The 23533-nt window shown below is 45.1% G+C and overlaps 2 protein-coding genes and 1 long non-coding RNA gene across 8 annotated transcripts; 2 read left to right on the top strand and 1 right to left on the bottom strand.

The window, feature by feature from the left end:
- The first annotated feature begins 79 nt into the window (after positions 1–79).
- LOC6730461 (protein croquemort) lies at positions 80–4367 on the top strand. Of its 4 annotated transcripts, none has more exons than XM_039296060.2 (6): positions 80–212; positions 332–491; positions 2231–2443; positions 2570–3675; positions 3786–3876; positions 3936–4367. In XM_039296060.2, the coding sequence occupies exons 3-6, from the start codon at positions 2315–2317 to the stop codon at positions 4083–4085; spliced, it is 1476 nt and encodes a 491-aa protein (XP_039151994.1). In that variant the 5' UTR covers positions 80–212; positions 332–491; positions 2231–2314; the 3' UTR covers positions 4086–4367. The 4 variants fall into 4 exon arrangements, with proteins under 4 accessions (XP_039151994.1, XP_016022920.1, XP_016022919.1 ...); XM_016179248.3 differs by having other exon boundaries at positions 83–272; XM_016179247.3 differs by having other exon boundaries at positions 83–491.
- LOC6730460 (protein expanded) lies at positions 4176–21749 on the bottom strand. 3 transcript variants are annotated; one of them, XM_016179327.3, is made up of 6 exons: positions 20828–21749; positions 14475–14611; positions 14264–14409; positions 9903–9982; positions 6478–9838; positions 4176–6416 (listed from the first exon to the last, which is right to left on the bottom strand). In XM_016179327.3, exons 2-6 carry the CDS (start codon positions 14564–14566, stop codon positions 5821–5823), a joined length of 4275 nt encoding a protein of 1424 aa, XP_016022917.1. In that variant the 5' UTR covers positions 14567–14611; positions 20828–21749; the 3' UTR covers positions 4176–5820. The 3 variants fall into 3 exon arrangements, with proteins under 3 accessions (XP_016022917.1, XP_039151964.1, XP_044779290.1); XM_039296030.2 differs by lacking the exons at positions 14264–14409; positions 14475–14611; positions 20828–21749 and adding an exon at positions 12998–13085; XM_044923355.1 differs by lacking the exons at positions 14264–14409; positions 14475–14611; positions 20828–21749 and adding an exon at positions 10194–10227.
- On the top strand, positions 10363–11907 carry LOC120285173. The gene is made up of 2 exons (XR_005544438.2): positions 10363–11139; positions 11265–11907. It is a non-coding gene; the product is annotated as an uncharacterized LOC120285173 (long non-coding RNA).
- Positions 21750–23533: the final 1784 nt, after the last annotated feature.

Below are 23533 nucleotides of genomic sequence, written 5' to 3'. Positions count from 1 at the left end.
ACAGAACAGCTGTTTAGTCTTACAGTCAATCCAAAAACTGTGGCAACGTTGCTTGCAGTGCTGTTACAGCGCAGATAAGCGCACCTGGTCACACTCGCCTAGCGAAGATAAAGAAATAAATTGTTTAATCCAATTTAGCCCAGCAAACTGCAAGTTTGCTGTTTATCTTTCTCCGCTTTGCCCTCTTCAGCAACGCGCAAGTGCCTGTATAGGTTGGATAGCGGCTTTCAGATTAATTCAAAAGGCGCCCAGGCTTGAGTCTAGCTGTAAAAGTAATAAAAATAAAGTCTCTCAATTGAATCCCTTTCGTACGGTACTTTTGCGATTCCAGACGCCCAAGGTAAAAGGACTAAACGAGCATCCAAGCGGGAAGTCCCAGAAAAATAAATTTACTCCGAACTATGGCATAATAAATGTCAAGGCCAAAGCAAAACAATAACAGAGCCATCAGAAGCTAAGGCAAAAAGGCGTAGTTGTGTGTGAGATAAAAGGTGAGTAATTCATCACTTTAATTATGCAGCCGGTAATGTGCAATAATAAGTGAGTGTAACTGTACGCCTAATTCGCAACTGGTGATGTCAACACTTTGAGCGCAAGTTGACCGGGGCTTAAGTTCAACCAGAAAGCAAACATTTCATGGGATGCAAGTTATCGCCCTCAAAAGACAGTTAACATGCAGTAAACATATAAACTATTTGTTGGTTTACCACAACATTTATAAAATACCATTTTATATTAATCAATTAATATTAATATTAATATTAACTAAGTGGATGCTAGACAGTTAACATGAGTTCTCGAGTTATCCTACTGGGACTCGTACAAGCTCAAGAGGCTCTACTGTAGTTCCAGACCCCCTTTTTTGCCTGTTATCAGTCATTTGAACAAAGAAATATTCATTGAAGTATAGAGTCAGCCCAATAATCCGACAAAAACAAGACTGAGTCAGTCGACGGGAGGAAACAAAGGAGGGAATCGAAATAGCAATACGATATAAACCAGACTTTAGATAAAAAATGGCCCCGTTCCTATTGCATTAATAGAACTTTGGATTACAGGACGGGTCATATGCTGATATGCTATAGTAAAGCACATTTCGACCGAATTATCAATATCTCCACAAAGCTTATCTTATCAGTGCCATAAATAGGAACCCCTTGTGAGAGTTTTCATTATCCGAACATCTTGACCAAGCACAGCAAGCAAATAGCCGAGAAATGCGGGTATTACCAAGATAACGATACTAAACACTATCTTAGACTTGAATGAATTTGGGTTGTGGACAAGCATGATAATTACCATAATTATAAATGTTTATAATATAGAAAGGAGTTTAACCTATTATAAATCAATCTACCATACAACCTACTCACTTCATCAGGATAACCACCCGAGTCGATCTGGCCATTCGCATCCGCATGAACGCTTTGATCTTGCGAACTATAACTGTTAGAAAGATAAGATTTTCATTTCTATCGCTATGCTACAAATATTTGCAACACACCCTCTGTAGACCAAAAAATTGAAATTTTGCTGTATTTTAGTTTTATCCTATCATCGCACCCAACTAGCTGAGTTACGGGTATCTGAAAGTCGAGGAACTCGAGTAGAATGCCCTTTTTTTGTGTTTCTCTAAACGCATCCAAGTTAATGCCAATCAAGCAAACATTCCCGATTAGCGAAATCCAGAGATTAGTAAACGAACCGAGTATTAAGTGAACGTCAAGTGGACCCATTAAAAGACATACATTAGACCGCTGGCCAGCAGTTTCGCCCTGCCAGGGGACGCGTGCGGTTGTGATAGTTCCGATTGTGCTAAGGCAGGAATATTTTCAATCCCCTTTGATTGAAAACTAGTAAGTTTAGGCGACCTAAACAGTGGCAAGTGCTAGAAAACTGGAGAGATCTGCGGATGTCTGCACTTGAATTTGACTGAGCGGCTAAGTGGGCTGTCCCACGTAATCTTCTCCAGCTGTCATGAGGACTGCAACGGAATTAGTATTATTCAAAAATATACACTTCTAATCGCCGATGCTTATCGAATACTTAAGCAGGGACCAGCCGGCGATAAGCCTTGGTCTTATTATTTTCAAAATTACCAACTCTGCAGGGTGCCAGGATGGGTGTACCGGGAAATAAACGAATAAAAATTCCGTGATTAGCCGCGATACGGTTTATAGACATTGATTATGCAAGCAAAAATAACCCAACGAACTGTCCTCACTTCCAGATGCAACTAACTGCCTAGGGCTGGATTACTCCCACCTTGGCAATTCCTTAAAGGCTTGAACCTTCGGAATCACACGCATCCACCATGTGCTGCAAGTGCTGCGGGGAAACTCAACGCAAGGTCTGGGTCTTCGGCTTGGGATCGGTGTTCCTTGTGCTGGGAATACTAATCGTGGTCTTCTGGCCGGGTATTGCAGATAACCTTGTAGAGGATGTAAGTATATATAGCTAGTAAACAAAACATTAAGGAACTGCAAAACTTCTTTAAGGAATAAAACGATATTTAATATATATATACTAAAATATACGATATACTAAAATGAACTTAATCTTTACACAGGGCCTTACCCTCAAGCCCGGCACTGATGCCTATGAAAGCTGGCTGGAGGCACCTATCCCCATTTACCTGAGCTTTTACATGTTCAATTGGACGAATCCCGAGGACATAAGGAACCCGAACATTAAGCCAAACTTCGTGGAAATGGGTCCGTACACCTTCCTGGAGAAGCACAAGAAGGAGAACTACACGTTTTACGATAATGCGACGGTGGCATATTATGAGCGCCGCACCTGGTTCTTTGATCCGGAGAAATCCAATGGCACTCTGGACGACATGGTGACCGCTGCCCATGCCATTACCGCCACGGTAGCGGATGAGATGCGTAACCAGCGCAAGATCGTCAAAAAAATCATAAACTTTATGCTGAACTATGAAGGCGGAAAGTTGTACGTAACAAAGCCGGTGGGGGAATGGATCTTCGACGGTTACCAGGATAACATTACCGATTTCCTAAACCTCTTCAACACCACGAAGATCGACATACCCTACAAACGCTTCGGGTGGCTGGCGGACCGCAATGAGTCGCTGACTTACGATGGCTTGTTTACTATTCACACCGGCACTGACGATATATCTAATCTGGGTAGACTCACCCACTGGAATGGGAAATCGGAAACTGGATTTTACGATAAGCCTTGTGGTGTAGTTAATGGAACCACAGGCGACCTGTTTCCTCCAAAGATGAATGTAAACGATGAGATTACGATTTTTGCCACCGATGCTTGCCGATTTATGAACCTTCGGCCCCGGGGCACATTCGAGAATCACGGCCTGACCGCCACTAAGTGGGTAGGCACCGAGGAGACTCTGGACTCAGGAGAAAACTACCCTAACCAGGCCTGCTTCTGTGATTCGGAGCGATTTGACGAATGTCCCAAGACCGGTGTCGTGGAGTGCAAGGCGTGCCGAGACAAAGCACCCATTTACTCCTCCTTTCCTCATTTTTACCTAGCGGATCAGTCGTATGTTAATGCTGTCAGTGGAATGAAGCCGGAGAAGGAGAAGCACGAGTTCTTCCTAGCCGTGGAACCGATCACTGGAGTGCCTGTCCAAGTGCATGGACGCATCCAGATTAATATGATGATTGAGCCCGATGACGACTTCGAGTAAGTAAAGAGTTCATGGATAAAAACTACTCATACGATTCATACGATTACGTACATAAAAGCAAAGGTGTCAGAGAAAATGTTAGTCATAAAGTAAATCTTATTTGCAGCATATATCGTGGAGTGCAAAAGGTTTTAATGCCCATGTTCTGGTTCGATCAGTATGCAGAGCTCTCCTCTGAGTTAGCCTCAAGGGCCAAGGTAAGACCCAATCCATACTTGAAATGTCATTAATTTAAGCGCCATGCTTTTCATTTCAGTTGGCCATTAATTTGTCCAGTTACGGAATCATATTCGGCTATTCCCTGATAGCTTTCGCCAGTGTCTTCCTCATCACCGGCATCACGCTGACTGTGACGAAAAAGTGGGTGCGGAGAACTCCCGAGGATGAGGACATGCTTACCAACTAGAGCAAAATAGTTTTTAAGCTTTGCAAAGTGCCAGGAATTGTTAACTCTCCTAGTTCATTCTGATAGTCGCCCGTCAAATGCTGTTCTTTGTCAGTTACGCGTTATGTAATATGTAAGTGATACGAATCGACGTTCGCCTTGCAGTTTGTGATAGCAAAACCTACTCTAACTCTACAAAACCCTACTCTATCTGCAATATTGCACGAATCATTCACAAGTTGAAACTTTCTGTTTGAGATTTATGTTATCGTACTTGATAAACAAAACTTCATACAACTGAAACACTCCGTGCATTTTATTTTAACGTTTTTATTTAAATTTTCATTTATTTTGAAAAGATAGTTTTTACAATTTCTGTATGCTTTTCTGCAGGACTTTTACTTATCGTATACGATTGTTGGATGCTTTAACGATTTGCTTTATAAATGCATTATTTAAATGTTGTTTTGTAAATTAATAAATAAAAATATTTGTATACGTATATATATTTATTTATATATATGTATATATATTGGTGTATATGTAAGATATATGGCAAAAATTTTACATTTTCTCAAAGATCACATTCCTCAATTTAGCCATAGACTTTTAGTCGAGAAAAATCTACGCAAATATTTGTGACATCCATCAAAAACTCAAATTAATTTTTGCACGCACACTCACACATCCAAAAAACAGTGGGGGATTAATAATCGAACAAAAAATAATAAACAAAGTGGATACAAAAAATAAATCATAATCATCTCTCGCTTATTACTATGGTGGGGATGGAGGGCAAGTCTAGGCACTCTTGAAATTCTTTAGTTCCTTTCGTCCAGCGATCGGAGCAAGCAAACCCATCTCAAACCATTTCATAGCCGATTTGAATGCTTTTCACTTGATTCTATCGCTGGCCCGATTCGTTGTGAGTATGTGTGGGTGTGTATAAAGAGCGACGTTGCTACGTACTAAAAAATTTGCATAGTATATGTTGCGTTGTTCTTGGTGACTAAAATAGTTATAAATTTAGTATAAGTTTAAATAAAAATCAATCACAGTTGTTTGGGCGGAAGTAGTTAGTTTTAAGTATTCGCATTTCTGGCCTAACTAAGTATTTGCAGCTAAGACTAAAGATCTACGATGTAGTTTAGTAAATTAGGTAGTGGTCGTATTTTATACTTGAGTATTGTTGCTTCCCATTTTGATAAGCTTCCTCTCTATTTCCGATGGTGTGTCATTGTGGTCTCTGCTGTGGTTACGTTACCAATTCCCTTAAGTGACTAGACTGGGTTCTGATTATTTGAATGTGTAGTTTGAGGTTAAGTTGCTCACGCCTGTAGGCTTAAGTATTGACTCTGTGATATTCAGTTGATTCAGTGGCTCGTGTGTCTTACCATCTGAAGTTGTGGACCTGCTAGTGTGTGTTTTTCTAAAGAACTGGCTTTGTTAGTTAAATGCATGTTAGTTTCTACTAAATAGCTACTGTTTCTGCTGTTCTGACAAATGGTTTCCCACGGTGGGTTTTCGTTTACATTTACCCTTTTGTGCCCGGCGAATCTTTACCCTTCGAAACACTGTGATCGAATTTATATAACGCTACACCACCCGATCTATGCAAATTTCCAAACGCATAATTAGCTCTTCACCTGGCCACACTCATACATCAGCACTTCGAACAGCAATCGAACTAGAGAGAAGAGTGTCGTATTGGACCCAATGTCCACTTCCGTTCCGGTTCCCAATTAGCTTGTCGAGTCTAGCTGGTCTTGTTGTGCTGCTGCTGTTGCTTCATCATGACAGCGGGATCGATCACGTAGTTGTTGGCCTCCGCCAATTGTTGGACAGGTAAAGGCGGCAGTTTGTCCTGCGGATGACGGTGGCTTACGGTAGATCCTTTTCTGGCCTTGCTTAGGGTTCCTGTTCCGGCAGAGGAGTTGGCAACCCCGTTTGTGGTGGCACCTGAAGGCTGCGCACTGGAAGTGGGCATCTCCTGGCCAGTCTTCGGATTTATAACAACCTTAGTCTGTTTCAGCAAGGAACGATCGTTGCAGAGCGCCGAGATCAGCGGCAAATCTAGATGCTTGCTCTTCTCCCGAAGAAGGGCAATGTCCAGCGCTTGGGCCTGTGCCTGGGCATGAGACTGGGCCATTGAAGCCTGCAGCTGGGCCAAAATGCTGTTGTTTCCCCGGTTCAATCCCAAACCGAGACCCAAGTCAGGTCTCGGACGCTCACCTGCCCACTGGGCGCCGCTGGAGGTCTTTGTTAGCGGTGAGTTCGCATGATGCGGATTCAGCGTGGGGGGTTTTCGTGGTGGAATCGGGCTCATCCTGCTAGGAATTGGCTTAGAGGGTACTGAAAAGCGGAGAGATTAATAAGATATCGAAATGAATATGAAATTAAAGTAATAACTCACTTGGAGGTGGCTTTTCACTGGGCGCCGGCATGGGTGGTTTCTTTAGCCGTCTGTTTACATACGGTGGTGGTGGCGGCGGTGGCAGTCGTTTTCCTTTGGGCAGCAAATCTAGTGAGTTCAGAATATTGTCATCTGATCGCGATCGCGCAAACATCGAGGAAGACGAGGAGCTAGCCCCCGCCGCAGCAGCTGCTGCTAGAGCAGCCGGGTGAAGGGGAGGCGGCGGTGGAGGCTCATACGACGAGCATAGGCTGGCCATCGAAGGAGAGTACAGGGGTGAGTAACCGGGTCCGGGCAGCTGCACATATGTATCCGATAGATTTTGGGTGGAGGCATACCGTGAGTGGGTCGACAGCGCCACTGGCAGGTAGGGGGTGCTTCTGTAAATCGCCGGCGACACCTGCATGGCCAGATATGGGTGGTGCGGTGGGGGTGGCGCTGCTTGGGCCATTGCCGCCAGTAGGGATCCCTGTTTAGCATCCAGATACTCTTGCTGGCTTACAGCTGGATCCTGAATGGGGTAAATTACGTAATCCACATCGCTGTAAAGCTGCTGCTGGTAGAGCTCCAATTGTTTCCTAGCCATTTCCCTCCCGTAAAGGTGACTCGCCAGATGGGGGTGATTCGGTGGGGGCGGTGGTGGCGGCTGCCGCGGCAAACTGGGAGGAGGGGGTGCCAGGAACTGACGAGGTTTAATAACCGGTAGTAGCACACATGACTGCTGATGATGCAGTGAAGCCGTGCTCTTGTGCAGACCGTAGGGTATTGGTATTCCAATGGCTGCCGATCCAGAATGTCGGTGGTGTGACGGCACGTGATGATGGTGCAGTGAAGCCTGGGATCCGCCTGCATAGTTGGAGTTATGCAGCGATTGCTGACTCAACTGATGGCTGCAAACCGATCCATTGGAGGAGGCAACTGATGAACAATGGTGCGGTGCCGCGTAACTTGGCTTGGCCCCATCGGGAATCAGACTGGTGTGGGCTTTCAGAATACTAATCTGTGGCCTGGTGGTGATAAATCTGGCTGTAACCTCCTCGGACTTTAAAGAACTCATCGAGCCGGCAGCACTGGGCGCCGGATTTGCCAAAGAACTGACAGATATCAGGGATGTGGGTCTGGGCTTGCTAGAGATGGAATAAGGCGGTGGATCTCTTCGTCGAATAGACGGCGGTGGGGCTGGAAGTGGTGCTGGCGGTACCGGTGGACTACATGGCGGTGAATCTGGTTTGGGAGCTACCACAGCTATAGGTTTAGGAATAGGTTTGGCGATAGGTGGGCCACATAGACCAGTTTTCTCATGCCTAGCACTGTAGGGTGGCGGTGGTGCTGGTGGTTGGTCTACCTCCTCTTCTCCTTGATCTCCTAGTGGCAACGTCACGTAATCACAGTCCGAGTGAAGGCTACTAGATACCGTTTTGCGACTGGGGTAGGTCCCCCTGCCCACAATCAAATTGGTCAACTCTTCTGCGGAGAGCAAGGAATGTTTGTTGTCTGTTGGATCGCTGCCATCGCCTCTAAAGGAACTCCCTGTGCTGACGTTAGAATCCGATCTCGGTCTGAAGTCTTCTTTCTTTTTTCCATCTACGGAATCAGGATGTGGCACGTGGGCTTCTTCCAGTTTCTGGGGCTGGAACATCCCGTAGTGCGAACTCTTTTCCGACTCGGCGATCTCCGATGATTGTCCAGTTAGCTCACTGCTGTGCATGGTGTAAACGCCTGAGGTTTCCGTGGGTGGAGCTCCGTGCGCCAATGTATAAACTCCAGATGCGCCCGATACACTCTCCGTTTCTTCTCTTGCCGATGTGGAGAGAAAATCGTCGGGACTCGTTTCGCTCAAGGTCGAGTTTTGAGCGGTGTGACTAAAGCCAAGTTCCAAACTGGATGAAGTGGAGTGTACAGGTATGGGAGCACCTGACGAGGAAGCCCCTGCTCCATTTACAGGAGATGTTACCACCACAGTGCTACAAGTGGATGAACACTGAGAGCCGATGTTATGCTGCGAACTGGGTGAATCAGTGGCGGTAGATGAATCATTGGCAGTTGTTCCCATGGAATTTCTCTGAACAGAGGAGTTCGTGACGATCGTGGCCCCGTTAGAGCTCGCGTCTTGTGGCCTCACACTCAAGGCAGCCAGTTGTTCTTCCAAATCCTTCAGAGACATTTGACCCACGCTCGAAGTTTGTCTGCTCACACTGGGTCTGTCCAAAAGATGAGCCAAGGCCAAACTTTCCGTTGACGGAGCAGCTAAGGGTGCTGGTGGTGTATTGATCATGATCTCCAGCTCGTCTTCGGAGTGCACCCGGTCACTTACTATTCCAGAGGTTGTGTTTGAGCTGGTACTCGAGATAACCGATATTCGCTGCTCGTTTTTACTTTTGTAGGGCAAGAGCAGACTTCTGGAACAAGCGTAACTGGCATGTAGCCTTTGGGATTCGGCAGCCTCCTCCTCCTCGCGTTTGGATACCTCCTTTAGCCTGGCAGCCAGTTTCATGCTCCACTGATGTGTATCCTTACAGAGGGTCAATAAGAGTTTATTTTTCTCGTCGGATGCGGCGTACAGGGTGATTCGGCTCTCTCCAGATCGTATTTCAAACTTTTTCCGCTCGAAGGAGAGCTTCGTGATATTCGGCCACAGAAAGGTTGTGGTTTCGGGATTGGAAGAGCTGTTGTTAGACTCTCCTCCCAGGATCTTGATTCCCTTGGCATAAACCACGAACCAGGCACTGCCAGACCCCTGCTCGCTTTTGGCCAATCGCATCCTGTAGGTATGGGCATTGATTGTTTCATGAAGACTGCATGCCTGTTGGATATATAGCAGCTCCGCCTCGGCTGTGGCCATGCCCAAATGCTCCCGGTGACAGGCTCTCATTGCACTTCTCGCCCAGGGAGTGTGCAGTCCACTGGGTAGGTAATCCTCGATCCGGTAGTAATCTGCTCCATTCGGTGGCAGGGTGGGTGGCAACGGTATTGTTTCTCTCTTTGATGTGGACGCCACATATGTCGAGAGTCTAAGCATCCTCTCATTGGCACGTTTGCTGATCTTGGGTAATGTAGTGGTGGCACTCAGACCTCTTCCTCCGTTAGAAGGAGATGCCAACGTCTCCTCGCCTGAATCATCCTTGGAATTACTCGAGCCCGGAGGAGCATCGCCGAGGTCCGCCTGGAGAGCCAGTCCAGCAAGGAAGACCAGTGCCTGCTCCGCCTGTTCCCTCGGCAAATCGCGCTGCAAGATGTTGTGGCGCAGCTGCAGGTAGTAATTATGGCGGGACGTCTCATCTTTCAGCATGAACGGGCTCTCGATGTAGAACTGCACGCGAAAGTGTAGCTCCAAGAGCGGTCGTCCGTTGGCATCCAGCCCCTAAATAAAGACATGCCGCGTTACTTAACACATCATGATAGTTACTTTTTTAATAAATATTTACGTGGGTGTGCGATGATCGCCAGCTCTTTGGGCCATATTTTGAGAGCTTGCTTTCGGGATCTGCGAACATGTACTCGCCATCTGCAACGAACGAAACAAGAGAGAGATTGATTATAAAAAATGTTTAATTCGTCAAATTTGGGTCTGCTATCCTATCGAAAAAGTTTTTTTCATTTCAATGTCTTTAAAAGTTGAAAGCGACACTTCGTAGGCTTTTAAAGATGCATTCATTAAGGATATATAAATAACCAAACAGAGACCTACAACTGCTTTCATTGAAATATCAAATTACTTGTCAAGTCGGATGCCATGCCATGAATTTCCGGTTGGGCTAAGGAACTTTTTGGCGCGCAGCCGCCAAGGTCGCTAATCAAAATTTTAAATGAACTTTCGGCTATGCAAGAGGGAGCGCTCCTCTCGCGTCCCAAATCGGACTCAAATCGGATCGAGACCCCGACCAGACTTCTGTCAGTTTGTCAGGCAATAAACAAGCAACCCATTGACATCAACAAGAGTCAGAGACTCCAGCAGATGAAGACGATGATGATGACGACACGTCAGGTTGTCAGAGGCCCATTGCCTGATGCTCGAAGACGAGACCGGTACCGGACCGGGCTACATAGCTCCGACCCGAGCCCAGCAGAAGGGCCCAAGGGCATGTCGGCGGTGCTCGAGAAGGCAGAGAAAAAACAACAGCGAAATCAACACACACTTCATCGAACGAAAAATTGGAATTCCTGCATACAAAATGAAGAGCAGCAAGATGAAAAATAATAATTATGAAAAAAGCAGGCAGGCAGGTTGAAGGAGGCCATGGAATAGAGGCACCTCAGCATCGAGTCCACAACACAGCAGCAGCAGCTACAATATCATAATAATCATCAGCGGCCGAATAAGTGCCTATCAATGACGACGTCGTGGACGCAAAGCTGGAATGGAAGTGGCAACAAGTGGATGGCCAGGGGAGTAGAGCTCTTCGAGTTTGGATCACTCAAAAAAATGATTAGGGAATACTAGCATAATATTTTGTTGCCAAACCTAATCATAATGTTCTGGGAAGGGGAACTTCTCCCATAGCATAGAGCGATTTTCAGTTTATTTGGATTTACGAGAAGACCCATTTCTTTTGCACAGTGTAGAAACGGAGTCGAGGCGAGAGCGAGTGTTGCATACCAAGCCCAAAACGCAGCATCGAACAAAACCCGGAGAGAAAGAGGAAAAAACAGGTAGAAAGACAGGTAAGCAGCGCTGGAAAAAAGAGGCAGCTGAAACCCAAGTCGTTCGGTTTTAGCCGCAGTTTTTAGACTCCAGCCTCGAAACTCAAAGCGATTTCTTTTCGCATTCAAATTTCACTCCACTCCAGAAGTTTTCGGCCAAAGGCTCTCCAATGGAATTCGTTCCTGTGCACGTATCGGAATCCTGGTATTCTACGAGCTGCGGGCAGGTGTTAGGGCCAAAACAGTCGGATCTCGGGAAGCCACTCGTCTACGGCGGCCTGATGTGATGGATCCTCACGCAATCCCAGCGTTCCATTCTACCTTGCCCGCTCCCAACGGCAAAAACCTAATAATTAACATATTTTCCATCGCATTCCTCAACGCTCACAATTAACACGCACGCACTCGGTTTTTGGAGGAGGGTTTCGAGGGGCAGCGAAATAAATCTTCAATTTGAAACACATGCAACACAAATTACAGCCTCAAAAGCAGAGGCAGCTGGCAAGGCAGAGGCAGAGGCAGAGGCAGGGGCAGGGGCAAGGCTCATCAAGCAGAGGAATTCCTGAGGTAATGGCAGGAGAATGGGGAGGAGGTGGGGGGCAGGAGATGCAGTCTTAAGTTGAAGATGGAGAAAGAGAACGAGACGCAGTCAGGGACAGCTGCGCCCAATGCCATGCCATGGCTTGGAATTCTTCAGATTCAGATTTATTTTCAAGAAGGCTGCAGTCCGAGCTGGAGTGGCCATAATAACCAAAAAAAAAAAAAAAAAATTCCGCAGGCGAAACTAAACGAAAAACTACTCATGGCTTTGACCAAAGACTTAGACCTGTGAATTATTAATATATTAATTTATAACGATAGAATGCTAGAGAATATAAAGTTCTTTATAAGTTAAAAGCCCAAAAAGTGCTATAAGTTTATAAAAACAAAAATAAAATATTTGTAAATTCCCAACTTCGGATATACCCAGGAAGGTGGATGTCGAGTCTACAGGGTATCCTAAGAATGGGCAGCAACATAAATTTATGTGTGTGTCTGTGCATCGAAACTGGCTAAGGAAAAGAAGAACGAAAGACGAAAAAAAAAACGTAAAACCAAAAGAATTTTAATTTCCGATGTTATCAGATGCACGCAGCCCGAAGAGGAGAGGAGGCAGCTCCAGGGGATCAGGGGATGGACAGCCGATGCAAGGCCGAGTGTTCACGTCCAAAGATTGAAGACGAAGACGAAACAGCCAACGCCGTATAATAATGATTATGAGCCATTAACATTAAATGGAAAAGAAAATGCTGGTCTACAGATTTCAGCTACAAAGGGGGTGGGGCTCCACAAAAAAGGGTGGGGAAAATCATGAGCCCGGAGCCAAGGGGGAACGAAAAATGTGCTCCTCTGGCCCGGAATGCGGCTGGGGAGTGGAATTCAAGCAATGCGACAGCCTAAAAATAACACCAAAAGGGGAGAATGTCGCTCGGTAGATGACCACTGGATGACAATGTTGCCAAATGGCCATCGGCCCAGTGCCACTTAAAGTGCTGCAATTCCAAGGAGCAGCTTAAATTTGCATGAAGATGCAATTTATTGACACTGGGCGGCCATAAAATGTAAATTCATTTCCATCACCGTTAAAAGCAACAGAGCAGACGCAACTTAATTGTGACCCTCTTTTGCTTCTTTTTGAGGGAAATATCGAAAGACCATAGCCACGAACTCGGAAATATGGAAGGACTAAAGGACTAGCTATTCGAAGTATTCCAGGATAAGTCAGCAAACGGAAATACCTATTCAATGATTGATTTCGATAATAATATTCGATGTACCTATCTTTAAAGTTTGCTGAATATATGTACTCTGGGTGAGGGATTGGGTTTCGAAAACATACCTATGGTCCAGGCCAGAAGAACAACAACAATATATAGCCGCATACCAATCACAGATACACCGTCCACCGACATTGGCAGGAATCCTTGGCCACAAACCCAAGCACCAGCGCACACACGAAAGCAGAATGCAAACTGCCAATTTCATAGTTGCGCCTGAGGAATCCTCTGCGAGGCGAGGACGTTGGCATGCCCAGCCCGATCCTCATATTCAGTTAAAGCTGCATCTACAGCTTCGGCAGCGACTCCGGCTTCAGGCTGCATACCAAATTCTTAGCTGAAGATGTTGTGGCAACTTCAACGCTCCCCTGCCTCCTGCCGAGAAATTGATGCCAAGCCAACCAGCTTCGAAAATTTACGTGTTGTGTTCTTGGGCTTTTGCTCTAACATCGTATCACAAAATTAAGGGTATACAGGAATAGTCATTGCGTTAAATAACAATAACCTTCCTAGGCTATTCGATGTTTCCACACCAGTTAAACAGGCGACATTTCGCGTGGCGTTTGAAATAAACGATAAAAATCTTTCTTTTCTACAGTAATTAATATACTTTTCCCTTTAAGAGTAAGAGAACTTCGATTACCAGAAAATCAAATTCCTCTCTCCTTTCTTGTTTGCTTCTCCCCGTGCCCCTCGTTTCCCCGTTTTTGGGTTGCTTGTGGGTCTTTGGAGAACACATATATCTGTGGCCAATGCCAAAGACGTTGTCTGCTTGTTCCCCAGGTTTCAGCTCAGACTCCGGAGCTCTGGGCTCCTCCATCCTCAATCCTCCATCTTCCATCTTCCATCCTCGAAACTTCATCCTCCGTGGCTGTCGTTCGATTCGTTTGTGTTAATGCAACGCGCGACGGCTACCTGAATTACTGAACACGCGTCTTGTGTCTGCTCCCCTGCATCTGCAGCTCAACGGCTGCTCCTTTGCTGAGCCCCTCTTCTGTATTCCTGAAATTGTTTGTTCGCCATGAAGGCGACGCGTTCCCTGCCTTTTTGTTCGTTTTATGTGCCATTTTTTGTGTTGCTGCGCTGTGTTGGTATTTTTATGTGTTTTGGCAGATCGCTTTGGCCAGAAAGGAGGATGGAGGCTGAGTCCTCTGCCGCTGCTGCTGCTGCTGCTGCTGATGATGATGAGCAGCTTTTAGAGCGGACTGGTTTATGTTTATTAGTTGTATTTTTCATGCCTTATCGCTGGCATTTGGCTACTCCACAACTCGGAAACAAACTGGACGCAACTGACTTGAAACCCCCTCCCAGAACCGCCTTGGACTCACCTATGAGCACAGCCAGACCGAAGAGTTCGGTGTCCAGCATCCCTTGCGTGGCAAAGTGCAGACATGTCTGCGTGTAGACCTCTCGAACTCGACTCTTGGCATCGACTAGGAAGTACAAGGTTTTCGGCTGCTGCTGCCCCAGAAGTCTGCAAATTCCACACAAAATTAAGCAACACCATTTTTGGGCGGCCTTTCCGCATTAAACACTCACCTCAGGGCCAGGAATCGCGAGCCTGGTGATAGTTGCTCGGCTGAGGACGCGCATACTTCCAAAGGCGCGCTGACGGTGCAAAATGCTCGCATGCTGCATCATTTTCCGTATACAGCGCGCGCGTTCGAAATACGTTGCTATTTAAAGTAAAAGAATAACAAAGATTAATATCTGTATAGATGAATAAAGAAACTAAACCACATGCAGGATTCAATTTTGTAAATTTGCCAAGTGAGTGGTGGTAGCACAGTATACAAATTGAAACGCATTCAATTACTTTTTACTACAAATATGTAAGAAAACTTATTTTAATAGATTTTTTCAGAATTCTTCCAAAGAGAAATTGTCGCATCCAACGCGTCATTTCTAACCGCATTTCTGGCTCATCAGATGCGATAAAGCTGCCACTCGATCGGATCGGTTAGGCACCATTCTTTCAGGCAAATTGATGCCGCTGGAGCCGCCCCAGACGGAGTTGGAGACGAAAGGCGGAAGATGGCAATGGCGATGGCGATGGCGCCCGCCTCTTTTGGACTCACCGACTGCCGAACAATTTCACCAATCAATAACGAAAGACTCAGGCGACAAACTTGATTAGCGAGCAGGGGACTTGGACTTGGGCAGAAAACTGAATAGTGAATAGTGAATACCTGGGGACTCTTGGCGGTGCGTGCGTGGCAGCCAAGCTCCCTCCCCCTCTTGATGCGTTGCGCATAAAATTATTAAAATTCAGTTAAAGAAAGTTCAAAATGCCTGAGCTAAGAGGGAGACAGACACCGAAACTGGACTCGTGATGAAAGAAAAGTATTTTGTGCATAAATTAAAATCAAATCGAATCAAATCAACTTTTTTGAATAGAGCGCCGGCAGCGGCGACAACAGTTTCTACCAACCCGGCGGAGACGCATAAATTTCAATATTGGCGCATTTTCTGTGTCTAATAAATTTGAACGTTCAATAAATTTATTCAGAGTCGAATCGAGAGTCGGAGTCGAACTCGAGAGCCGATAGAGAGGGTTAGTGGCATCTGCATGCCACACCATAGATAGACCGAGAGACGGATGCTGGAAGAACCGCCCTGACTTATAAATATACGACCGGACCGATCGGAGGTATGCCTCCGCCACCACCGCCTCCCCACCGAAAAGCGATCATCAATCAAAGAGCACATTTGACATAAATTAGAAACCAAAGAATATCTGGGAACACCGTAAACAAAGCTACCTCCCCTCGAAAAGACCTCTCCAAAAAAGCTTTTCAAAAGCAATTATATATAAGCCGATTTCCATGCGCACCTTGGACCCGGCTAAGGTGATCTGGAGAACAGGCTCAGACACACACTTTATGACCGTTCGCAGACGATTACGAAACGAGAATTGAAATTCCAGGTCTCTAATGTGCTGCGATTGACTTATTACCGAGGAATTTATACGGATAAACATAAAAACTACATTGTTGAGCTCTCAAGACGAACTGGATTAAGCGATCACTCAGTCTCAGATGTTGAGTGACTGGCCAAGAAAAAGGGTTTCGAAAACAATTACATATTTCAGAGAGTCAACTTTATAACTATCTTTTGAAGTTTTTTTTTGGGGGGGGGTTTGATGACATTTCTAGCACAATATTATTAAGTGCCCATTATAAATAATAAAACAAATTATCTTTACCATTACCGAGAAAATTATCCTTTTCAATTAGGCATAATGATATGTAATTCAGAGAGACAATAAGAGGAAACAGTTAATTTTCTTTGCCAAAGGCCTCTTATCAATTCCGATAACAATAAAAGGAAGCTAGTCAGCAGATTGCATGAAATGAATAGAAGCTGAGAAGGAAACGACGACGGCTTTAATGCAAAAACCGACGAAACCATTAATGGCAACAAGGAGAACGCTGTCTGATTGGCGAGATTTCTGCGGAAGTAATAGCTCTGTCATAAAGTTATTAAGACGATACGACTTCACTGAAGACTACTTCGCAGAAAACTCCCTGCAATCACTTCGCTTCAATTTCGAACCCCCACAATGCCGGTCATTATGTAATCGACAAAGCCAATATCCGAAAATGGCGAAAACATATGTGGGATCGAGATTTCTTTGAGGATGAGTCAACGAAAGCGATTTAATTTAAAATTCAAACAAATTCGTGGTGTTTAAAAATTTCAATCATTGAAAATCATCCGCATTCCATTGGCTAACAAGAGCGGGAAGCAAAGAAAAGCCGTGGCAAATCTAATTATTATAGCCAAACTACGAGTTGGGGGTTTTAGCAGAGAGAGAAATATTGTCTTGTCAAAAATAAAAGAAGTGTAAGATTTATAACATTTCGGTATAAAACAAGTCTCCAGATTTTCACCGTGCACTGCTGGCAATTAAAATCGAGGCAAAGAAGCGAGCCAAGTGGAGCTGAGCGACCGCAAGAGACACGCTAATCAGCAATTAGCAAATGGCAATAAATATTTTGTTTATGATTAAGCGAGGGGTGAACGTGTTCAGCGCGGGGGGGGGGGGGGATGTTAGGAGCTCCGCGAGTAGGTCGGCTTTCCGAGAGAGCTTGGAATGCAGGCACTGATGGAGCACAAGGAGGCAGTGGGGGCAGATGCCGCCTGGAGCAATAAAATCTCACGGGCTCTGCCGCGATCAAAGTCAATTAAATGGCGCAAGCGCCAGCAGTGAATGCTTTTCTGCTGGCTAAGCGAATGCCAAAGGGGTAAAGAGAGCAAAAAGCAGAGAATTAAGTCGGTGACTGAGCAACAGAGACGTTCCGCATACGCCACGTTGTGCTGCGACAGCAACTAAGCACAGAAAGCACTGTAAAAAGTTTAGCATTTAAGATACGAATTTTATTTCATTTGAAAGTATATTATATAAAAAAAAGTTATACCTCTAGTTCGTTCCTAGCTATACAGTCATCTAAACGCGTTGTTGTTGTTGATAGGTTCCATAAGAAAATAAAGAACTTTAATATTTATTTCGGTTCTCTTTTCTCCCTGTGAACGACCGACTACTATGTCAACTGCACATGCCAATGCACTGAGCTCATTCGGGGCGTGTGTTTGTCAAGCGAGTTCCAACAATCGCCAAAGTCGAACGATCGATTCTATCGATCAGACCCCAGACCCCAGACCTCAGAGAGGTCCAAAGAACTACGTATCGTGGGGCAGGCGGGGCAGGCGGAGGTGCCGGAACCGAGACCTATAGAGTCGAGACTACGATAAACGTTTCAACCGCATGTGCAGGCCCATTGAAATGCTGAACGAATCAGAAATTGAAAATATCCATATGGATTTCAGCGCGGAATGCGAGTGCGCATTGAGCAGATCAATAAACATGGCAGCGCAAGCGGTCGTAAGATCGCGCAGCGAGGAATGCGAATCAAATTGGCTCAAGAGAGGTCTTAGAGATCACCAAGCTGGATCGCTAACTCGGGGATACACTTGTTATAGTCTTTATTCCTCTAAAAAAAAAAATGTATTCAAAAATTTCATACAAGTCCATCCAACCGCACTGAGGCTCCGATGGGAAGTAGCCAAAATGGATAACATCATATCGCGCATAACTTCGAAAAGCCCTCAGTTCTAAACTCGAAACTGGATTTAGCATGTAGCCCTGACTATCTATCTACCTCTTTATCTTTCTTCAGCGAAAGCGTATGAGAAGCCCGTTTCAACCCACACACTCCACGGAAAGATCCCTCAGCATTCTTCACAGTCTTGACTTCTTTGAGAAAATGGCGAGGCGATCTTTTGAGTCTGCGGTGAGTGCTCGCGTACCGCGCGCCTCTCAAACTCGATTCGCATTTTATTGAAAGTGTTTCGAGCGCTCTCAGCTCGCCAACTAATGAATGACGATCGGATCGGCGAGCGGTAACTTTTGACGTGGAATATTTTGCTCATGAGTTGGACTGCCGAGACCGGAATGGACTTAAAGCCGGAGCGGGTTCTACGTGAGTCTGGGCCTTTTAATTACCGATAGAACGGCAACTGGCGTCAATGGGACGGCCAGAAATAGTTCAGTTCGGATCTGTTTGCTGGCATTTTCACACGCTGGCCAACGCGGCGGATGCGCGTCATTCAAAACGGGGCCCACAAGTGGTATTCCGAAAGGGGTGTGGCTCCCGGGTGTTGTCGCGCAAATGAGTTTAGCCTCAGCCTCTGGCTCTGCCTCTGGTAAAAAGTCCCCGAAATGCCCATTTTCGGAACGATTGTTGCAATTGCCTGATGACGCAAATTATGTAAAGAGCCATCAATTTGGGTGTACCTCATGAAGCACACGTTTTTCAAATTCGCAAACTCCAGACACCTTTAAAGCATTATTTAGATAATATATATTGTTTTGAATTGAAGTCATCGCAAGCAATTATGAAAGCGACGTGGAACAAATATAACTATGTTTTCTGTATGCCGGGTTTAGTGTGCCATCAAATCGGCAAATAACTCGTCGTCTCTTTGCCAAACTGCGAATATCGAATAGGAGAAAACAGAAATCAGGGAACAAGCGACTGAGAAACAAAACAGCAAAGCGGCAAATGCCGAATTCCGAGCTGCGGAATTCCACTTGTTGTGCCAGTTATGGCCAAACAATTTGATGTCTTTGAAATGCGTGAAATGTCCCCGCCGACCGCCGATGATAATAATGAAAATGGTCGCTTGCTCGGTTGGCTGGATAGCTGTGAGGAGCAGCCAGGGCGGAGTGGGCCAAAAGAAAGCAGCCCACACGTCGTCGCTCGGCTTCAGTTGGCTAGGCACCACCACATCGCAGCACACCCCGCAGACGCGAAGTGCCCAACTGGGCGAACGAAGGTGGTAACGGTGGCGGAGGCGATGGCCTCCACAATGAGAGCAGCAAACAGCAAGATACAAAAAAAAAGAAGCCGCAACGTGTGCCGCATGCCAAATCGGAGGCGTGCGAAACTATGCTGCCGTAATACCGTAGAAAAATTAGCAGTCCATACAGGGTATCTTGGGTTAAATGAATGCGATTCAATACGAGCAACCAAGAATTCTAAAGTTTAAGGTGCATAAAGTTATTCTAATTTAGATTATGGCTGAAGTAATTCTTTCGACCAGTTCTTGGTAGTCAGGCTTTCAAGTGTTTGCTTTCTGACAATATGTTGTTGAAACAATATTTCTGTACGAGCATAGAGATAAGTAAATATTTTTAATCCTCGAAGGTCGTTCATTAGTGTATCCTCTATATCTCTGAGCCAGCCTCGACTCCGATTGTCATTCGAAATTTGTTTAATTTGTTGTACATTTTAATTGCCTGAATTGTTCGAGGCAATGGGCAACCAGACTTTTGAATGCTCGCACACGCATATCAACTGCGTGCAGGAATTTCGGTTTACGAAATTAATATTTTGAGTTTGTATGATCATTGCTGTTGCTGTTGTCAGCTTCAATGCAAAAGCCCACTGCCTGAGGTCAAGTGTGATGTGGATGTGGAGATACGCACGGAGATGGAGATGTGGATGTCAGTGCTCAATCGAAAAAACCACAAGCGAACTACAACTACGATCCGGGGAATACATGTGTACTTGGCGAGATATAGATACGTCTGTTTGCAGATACAGTTACCCATATGTATATGATTGCCTGGTGGCAAAATCGTTTAACGATTAGCGCTTAACCGCTTAAAGCTTATCGACTGATACCCAAAGCGTGTGTTTTCACCGGTTTGTTTATCTTTCGCTGATTTACATTCAAGATGTCTGATTGCCAGGCGGTTTCTGATTTCAGCAATTGTTCCAGGGATCCCGATGGACGGTTGAAATTCAAAACCCGGGAATAACAATAGAACTCGGTGGAGCTTCGATTTTCACTTAATTGCATCGCCGTTGATCGTTTTGACAACCGTTTAAGTAGCCTGTTAATCGGAGCCACAGAACTCATGAAATCGAAGATACGTTGGGGCCACACAGAAAATGTCAAAACTAATTAATTAAATGTGACCGGTATTTAAAAAGTCGGTCATGCCCACCCATATGTACATATTAATGTGCATATTTAAATGACAAAATATTACTCTAAACAGCTTCCCCATTTCAATATACCCTCCGTGGAGTGTCAAGTTTGACTGACATTTGATATTCCATGGCCCGAAATGGGTTAATTGCACAATTCGCTGGATTTTCGACTCTTAGCGGGACGCAAAAAAAATTTAAAAAAAAGCTGGCGACAACAACGAAATGTTAAACAATCGTTGGACGTTGGCGATTTTATGGTTGACAGATAAGAAATTTGCTGGCATTTGTTTTGTTTGCCGTTTTCAGGGAGTCATTAAAATTCCGGGGAAATGGCCCCATATGGGTACACCACTCACTCTATATCTGCACGTGTATCTGTCCTTTTCTTACCTTAAGCCGCTGCAGAAGTCGGCATTGTTAATGCTGTATCTGTATGTGTATCTGCTTCTGTTTCGCGTAATCCACAATAACTGGCTTTTTAATTTTGGTTTGCTAGTTTTGTTTAACTTAAGCTCACTATTCGTGCACTCTGGAACCGATCTATCGATTTGGCTATCGATAAGTGCCTAACAGTAAAATTTTCGTTTCGTTGTTGTTACTTTCTGACCTCTTCCACTTCCACGACGCGCGCTGCGACTGCGCAGTCAACAGCGATCGGGTCGCATTCCAGCGTCGCACATACTTTAATCAAAACTCACTAACACCAGCACACTTGCACACGCGGGCGAGCGCAACTGCGAGTATCTGTGTGCGTGGAGTCGTTGTTGTTGCGCGAAAGAATGCCGTTTGCTGGGTTGTTGTTTTTGCTGTTGCTGACTGCTTTATTTGTTGTAGTTGTAGTTTCCAGTGGCCAGTTGTTGTTGCGGCTGAATTTTTTCTTTTTGACCAGCACCAACTTTTCGGAGTTGACTTCAGCTTTTTTACACTACTAGTCGTAGATATTTTCGTGGTTTTAAGGCGCGTTTTCCCAAAATCAGAACTAGTTGCACCAACACCAACAAAAATCACTTTTGTAATTTAGGCGAGTGCGAAAACGAAGCGCGCTGTTTTTGTTTCAGTGAAAACCGAACTTCACTTTAAGCAACTGAATCTGTGTAGCACTGTGTGTGTGTGTGTGTGTCTGGGCGAGCTGGTGTGCATTTAAGATCTGCAGAACAACTTTTCCGAATGTTAGGTCTCGAATAAATTCATTAAACCGAATTCATATTTCCCAGTGGAAAGCACATGCTTTGCTGTCCCGACGATCTGTTCGGTTACCGTTGACGTTTAGCGATATACTGATTTTGCCCCTGCGCAGCGAAACCGAACACAACGAAGATCGAGTCGAGATTTCGTTAAAACTTAACGAAGCCGCGTTTAACGAACAGAGAGCCGAAGAGAGAATTCGAATTCGAAAGAAGCGCACACAGCGATACACAAACCCGATGGCGACAACAACAACAACAATAACAACGGCTACGAAAATGTAAATAGCAATAAGCAATAAAAGAAAAACAAACTTCAAAGGAGAATCCCAGTAGCCAGCTACATAGTGTGTGCGTCCGTGTGAGTAGTGGAATTCCAATGGTTTGGTTTATCTTGCGAGACGACGATTCCGATTCTCAAGGGCTTAAAGGATACCCTGTTAGGATAGCAGATTTAAGTAAAATGCATCTCAGTGGAATCTGAAGGCAGCTGGAAAAACTAACCTTTAAAATTTTAAGATTTCTACAAAGGTACCTTATTTTCTAATTATGCTTTATAAAAAGCTGTCCTGTAGTTTATTTACTATCTTATTCCTACATTATAAGGTTTATCATTTGGCATTCACCTTTTGCAAAACTATGGCGGAAGCCTGTTGGATTCAAATCTAGCTTCCAGTATCCCTGCGCCCGCTATCGATGCGACTATCTTATAAATAAACTCTCTGGGCAGAACTCCAGATACAGATACACTGGACGAGGGAGAATCGGATCTTGAGGGTCTGAAGACTCTGCCTCTATCGGCGTCCTCTGCTGCTACGATATCGTCACTTGGGCGCATTCCTCAGCATAATGTGAGCTTGATTTGCTGGATTCCTTTTGCTCCCTCTTCCCTCTTCTTCTCTTCTTTAGCTTTCCTCCTTTTCATTTCCCCTCCTCCGCCTCTCCAACCATCATTTGCTTCAAATATGCGGCATACACACGCCCCACGAAAGGGCGGGGATCAGTGTAAGCCAAGTAAGGTTTTAACCAGTTCGTCGAAGGGGCTACTAAGAAAAATCCACAACAAAAATTAAGACTTTACAGAAGAAATCGACATGATATAAAAATCGTAACTAAAAAGAACCAAAACACAATATAAAGATGATCGAATTTGTGCCCCCGTGCCAAACCCTCGCTACGCCCCTGAAGACCCGGCCAAAAGCCGAAGACTCAGAATTGGAGAGTCAAGGGGTCGGGGTCGGGTCGTCTTGCCATGGACATAACTTGTTGACTGAAGTCAGGGAAGTGGTGGGGAAGGGGTAGAAATTGGGCGAGACATTCCGGGGAGGCGGGGATTCGATGGGAACAACCCGCACAGCCTTTGATTTCTTTGAGTGTACTTTGCGTTGTGGTGTCTGCTATACCCTGTTTGGGATACAACGCGAAGAATTAAAAAAGGTTTCTAGGTTTCAAAAAATGTACCTTTTGAAATTTGACTATTGACAAACGCATGGTGTAAGGAAATTGGAGCAAAGGTAGTTAGGCTGTTTGTCACCCACCGGATCAGCCTGACTACAAGAGATCTAGAGTACTTCCATCTTCGACTTGAAGCCCAAGCTTTTCATTCTTGTTTTTATTTTTTTGTTTTGTGGCCGTTCGTTATTCTTTCGTCTTTGGTCGGTCGCTTGGTCGTCGCTGGTTCTCTAAGACCGGTTGTTGTTGTTGCTGTAAGCTGCCTTTTGGGAACTACGTTCTTGGTCAATATCGTGTAGATATACGTTCTATATCTGTGCTTGTGTGTGTGTGCGCGGTTTTGAGCCTGGTCGAGGCCGAAGTTTCGAGCGAGGAGAGTGAAAAAATAAAAAAAGAACGGCCAAAAATGTTTTATGCAATTCCTTGAAGTCGATTTCAGTCTCCAGTCTCCCGGTCCAGA

Source organism: Drosophila simulans, chromosome 2L, assembly GCF_016746395.2.
Source record: "Drosophila simulans strain w501 chromosome 2L, Prin_Dsim_3.1, whole genome shotgun sequence".
Taxonomy (NCBI): Eukaryota; Metazoa; Arthropoda; class Insecta; order Diptera; family Drosophilidae; genus Drosophila; species Drosophila simulans.
This window is presented reverse-complemented; position numbering and strand designations above follow the sequence as displayed.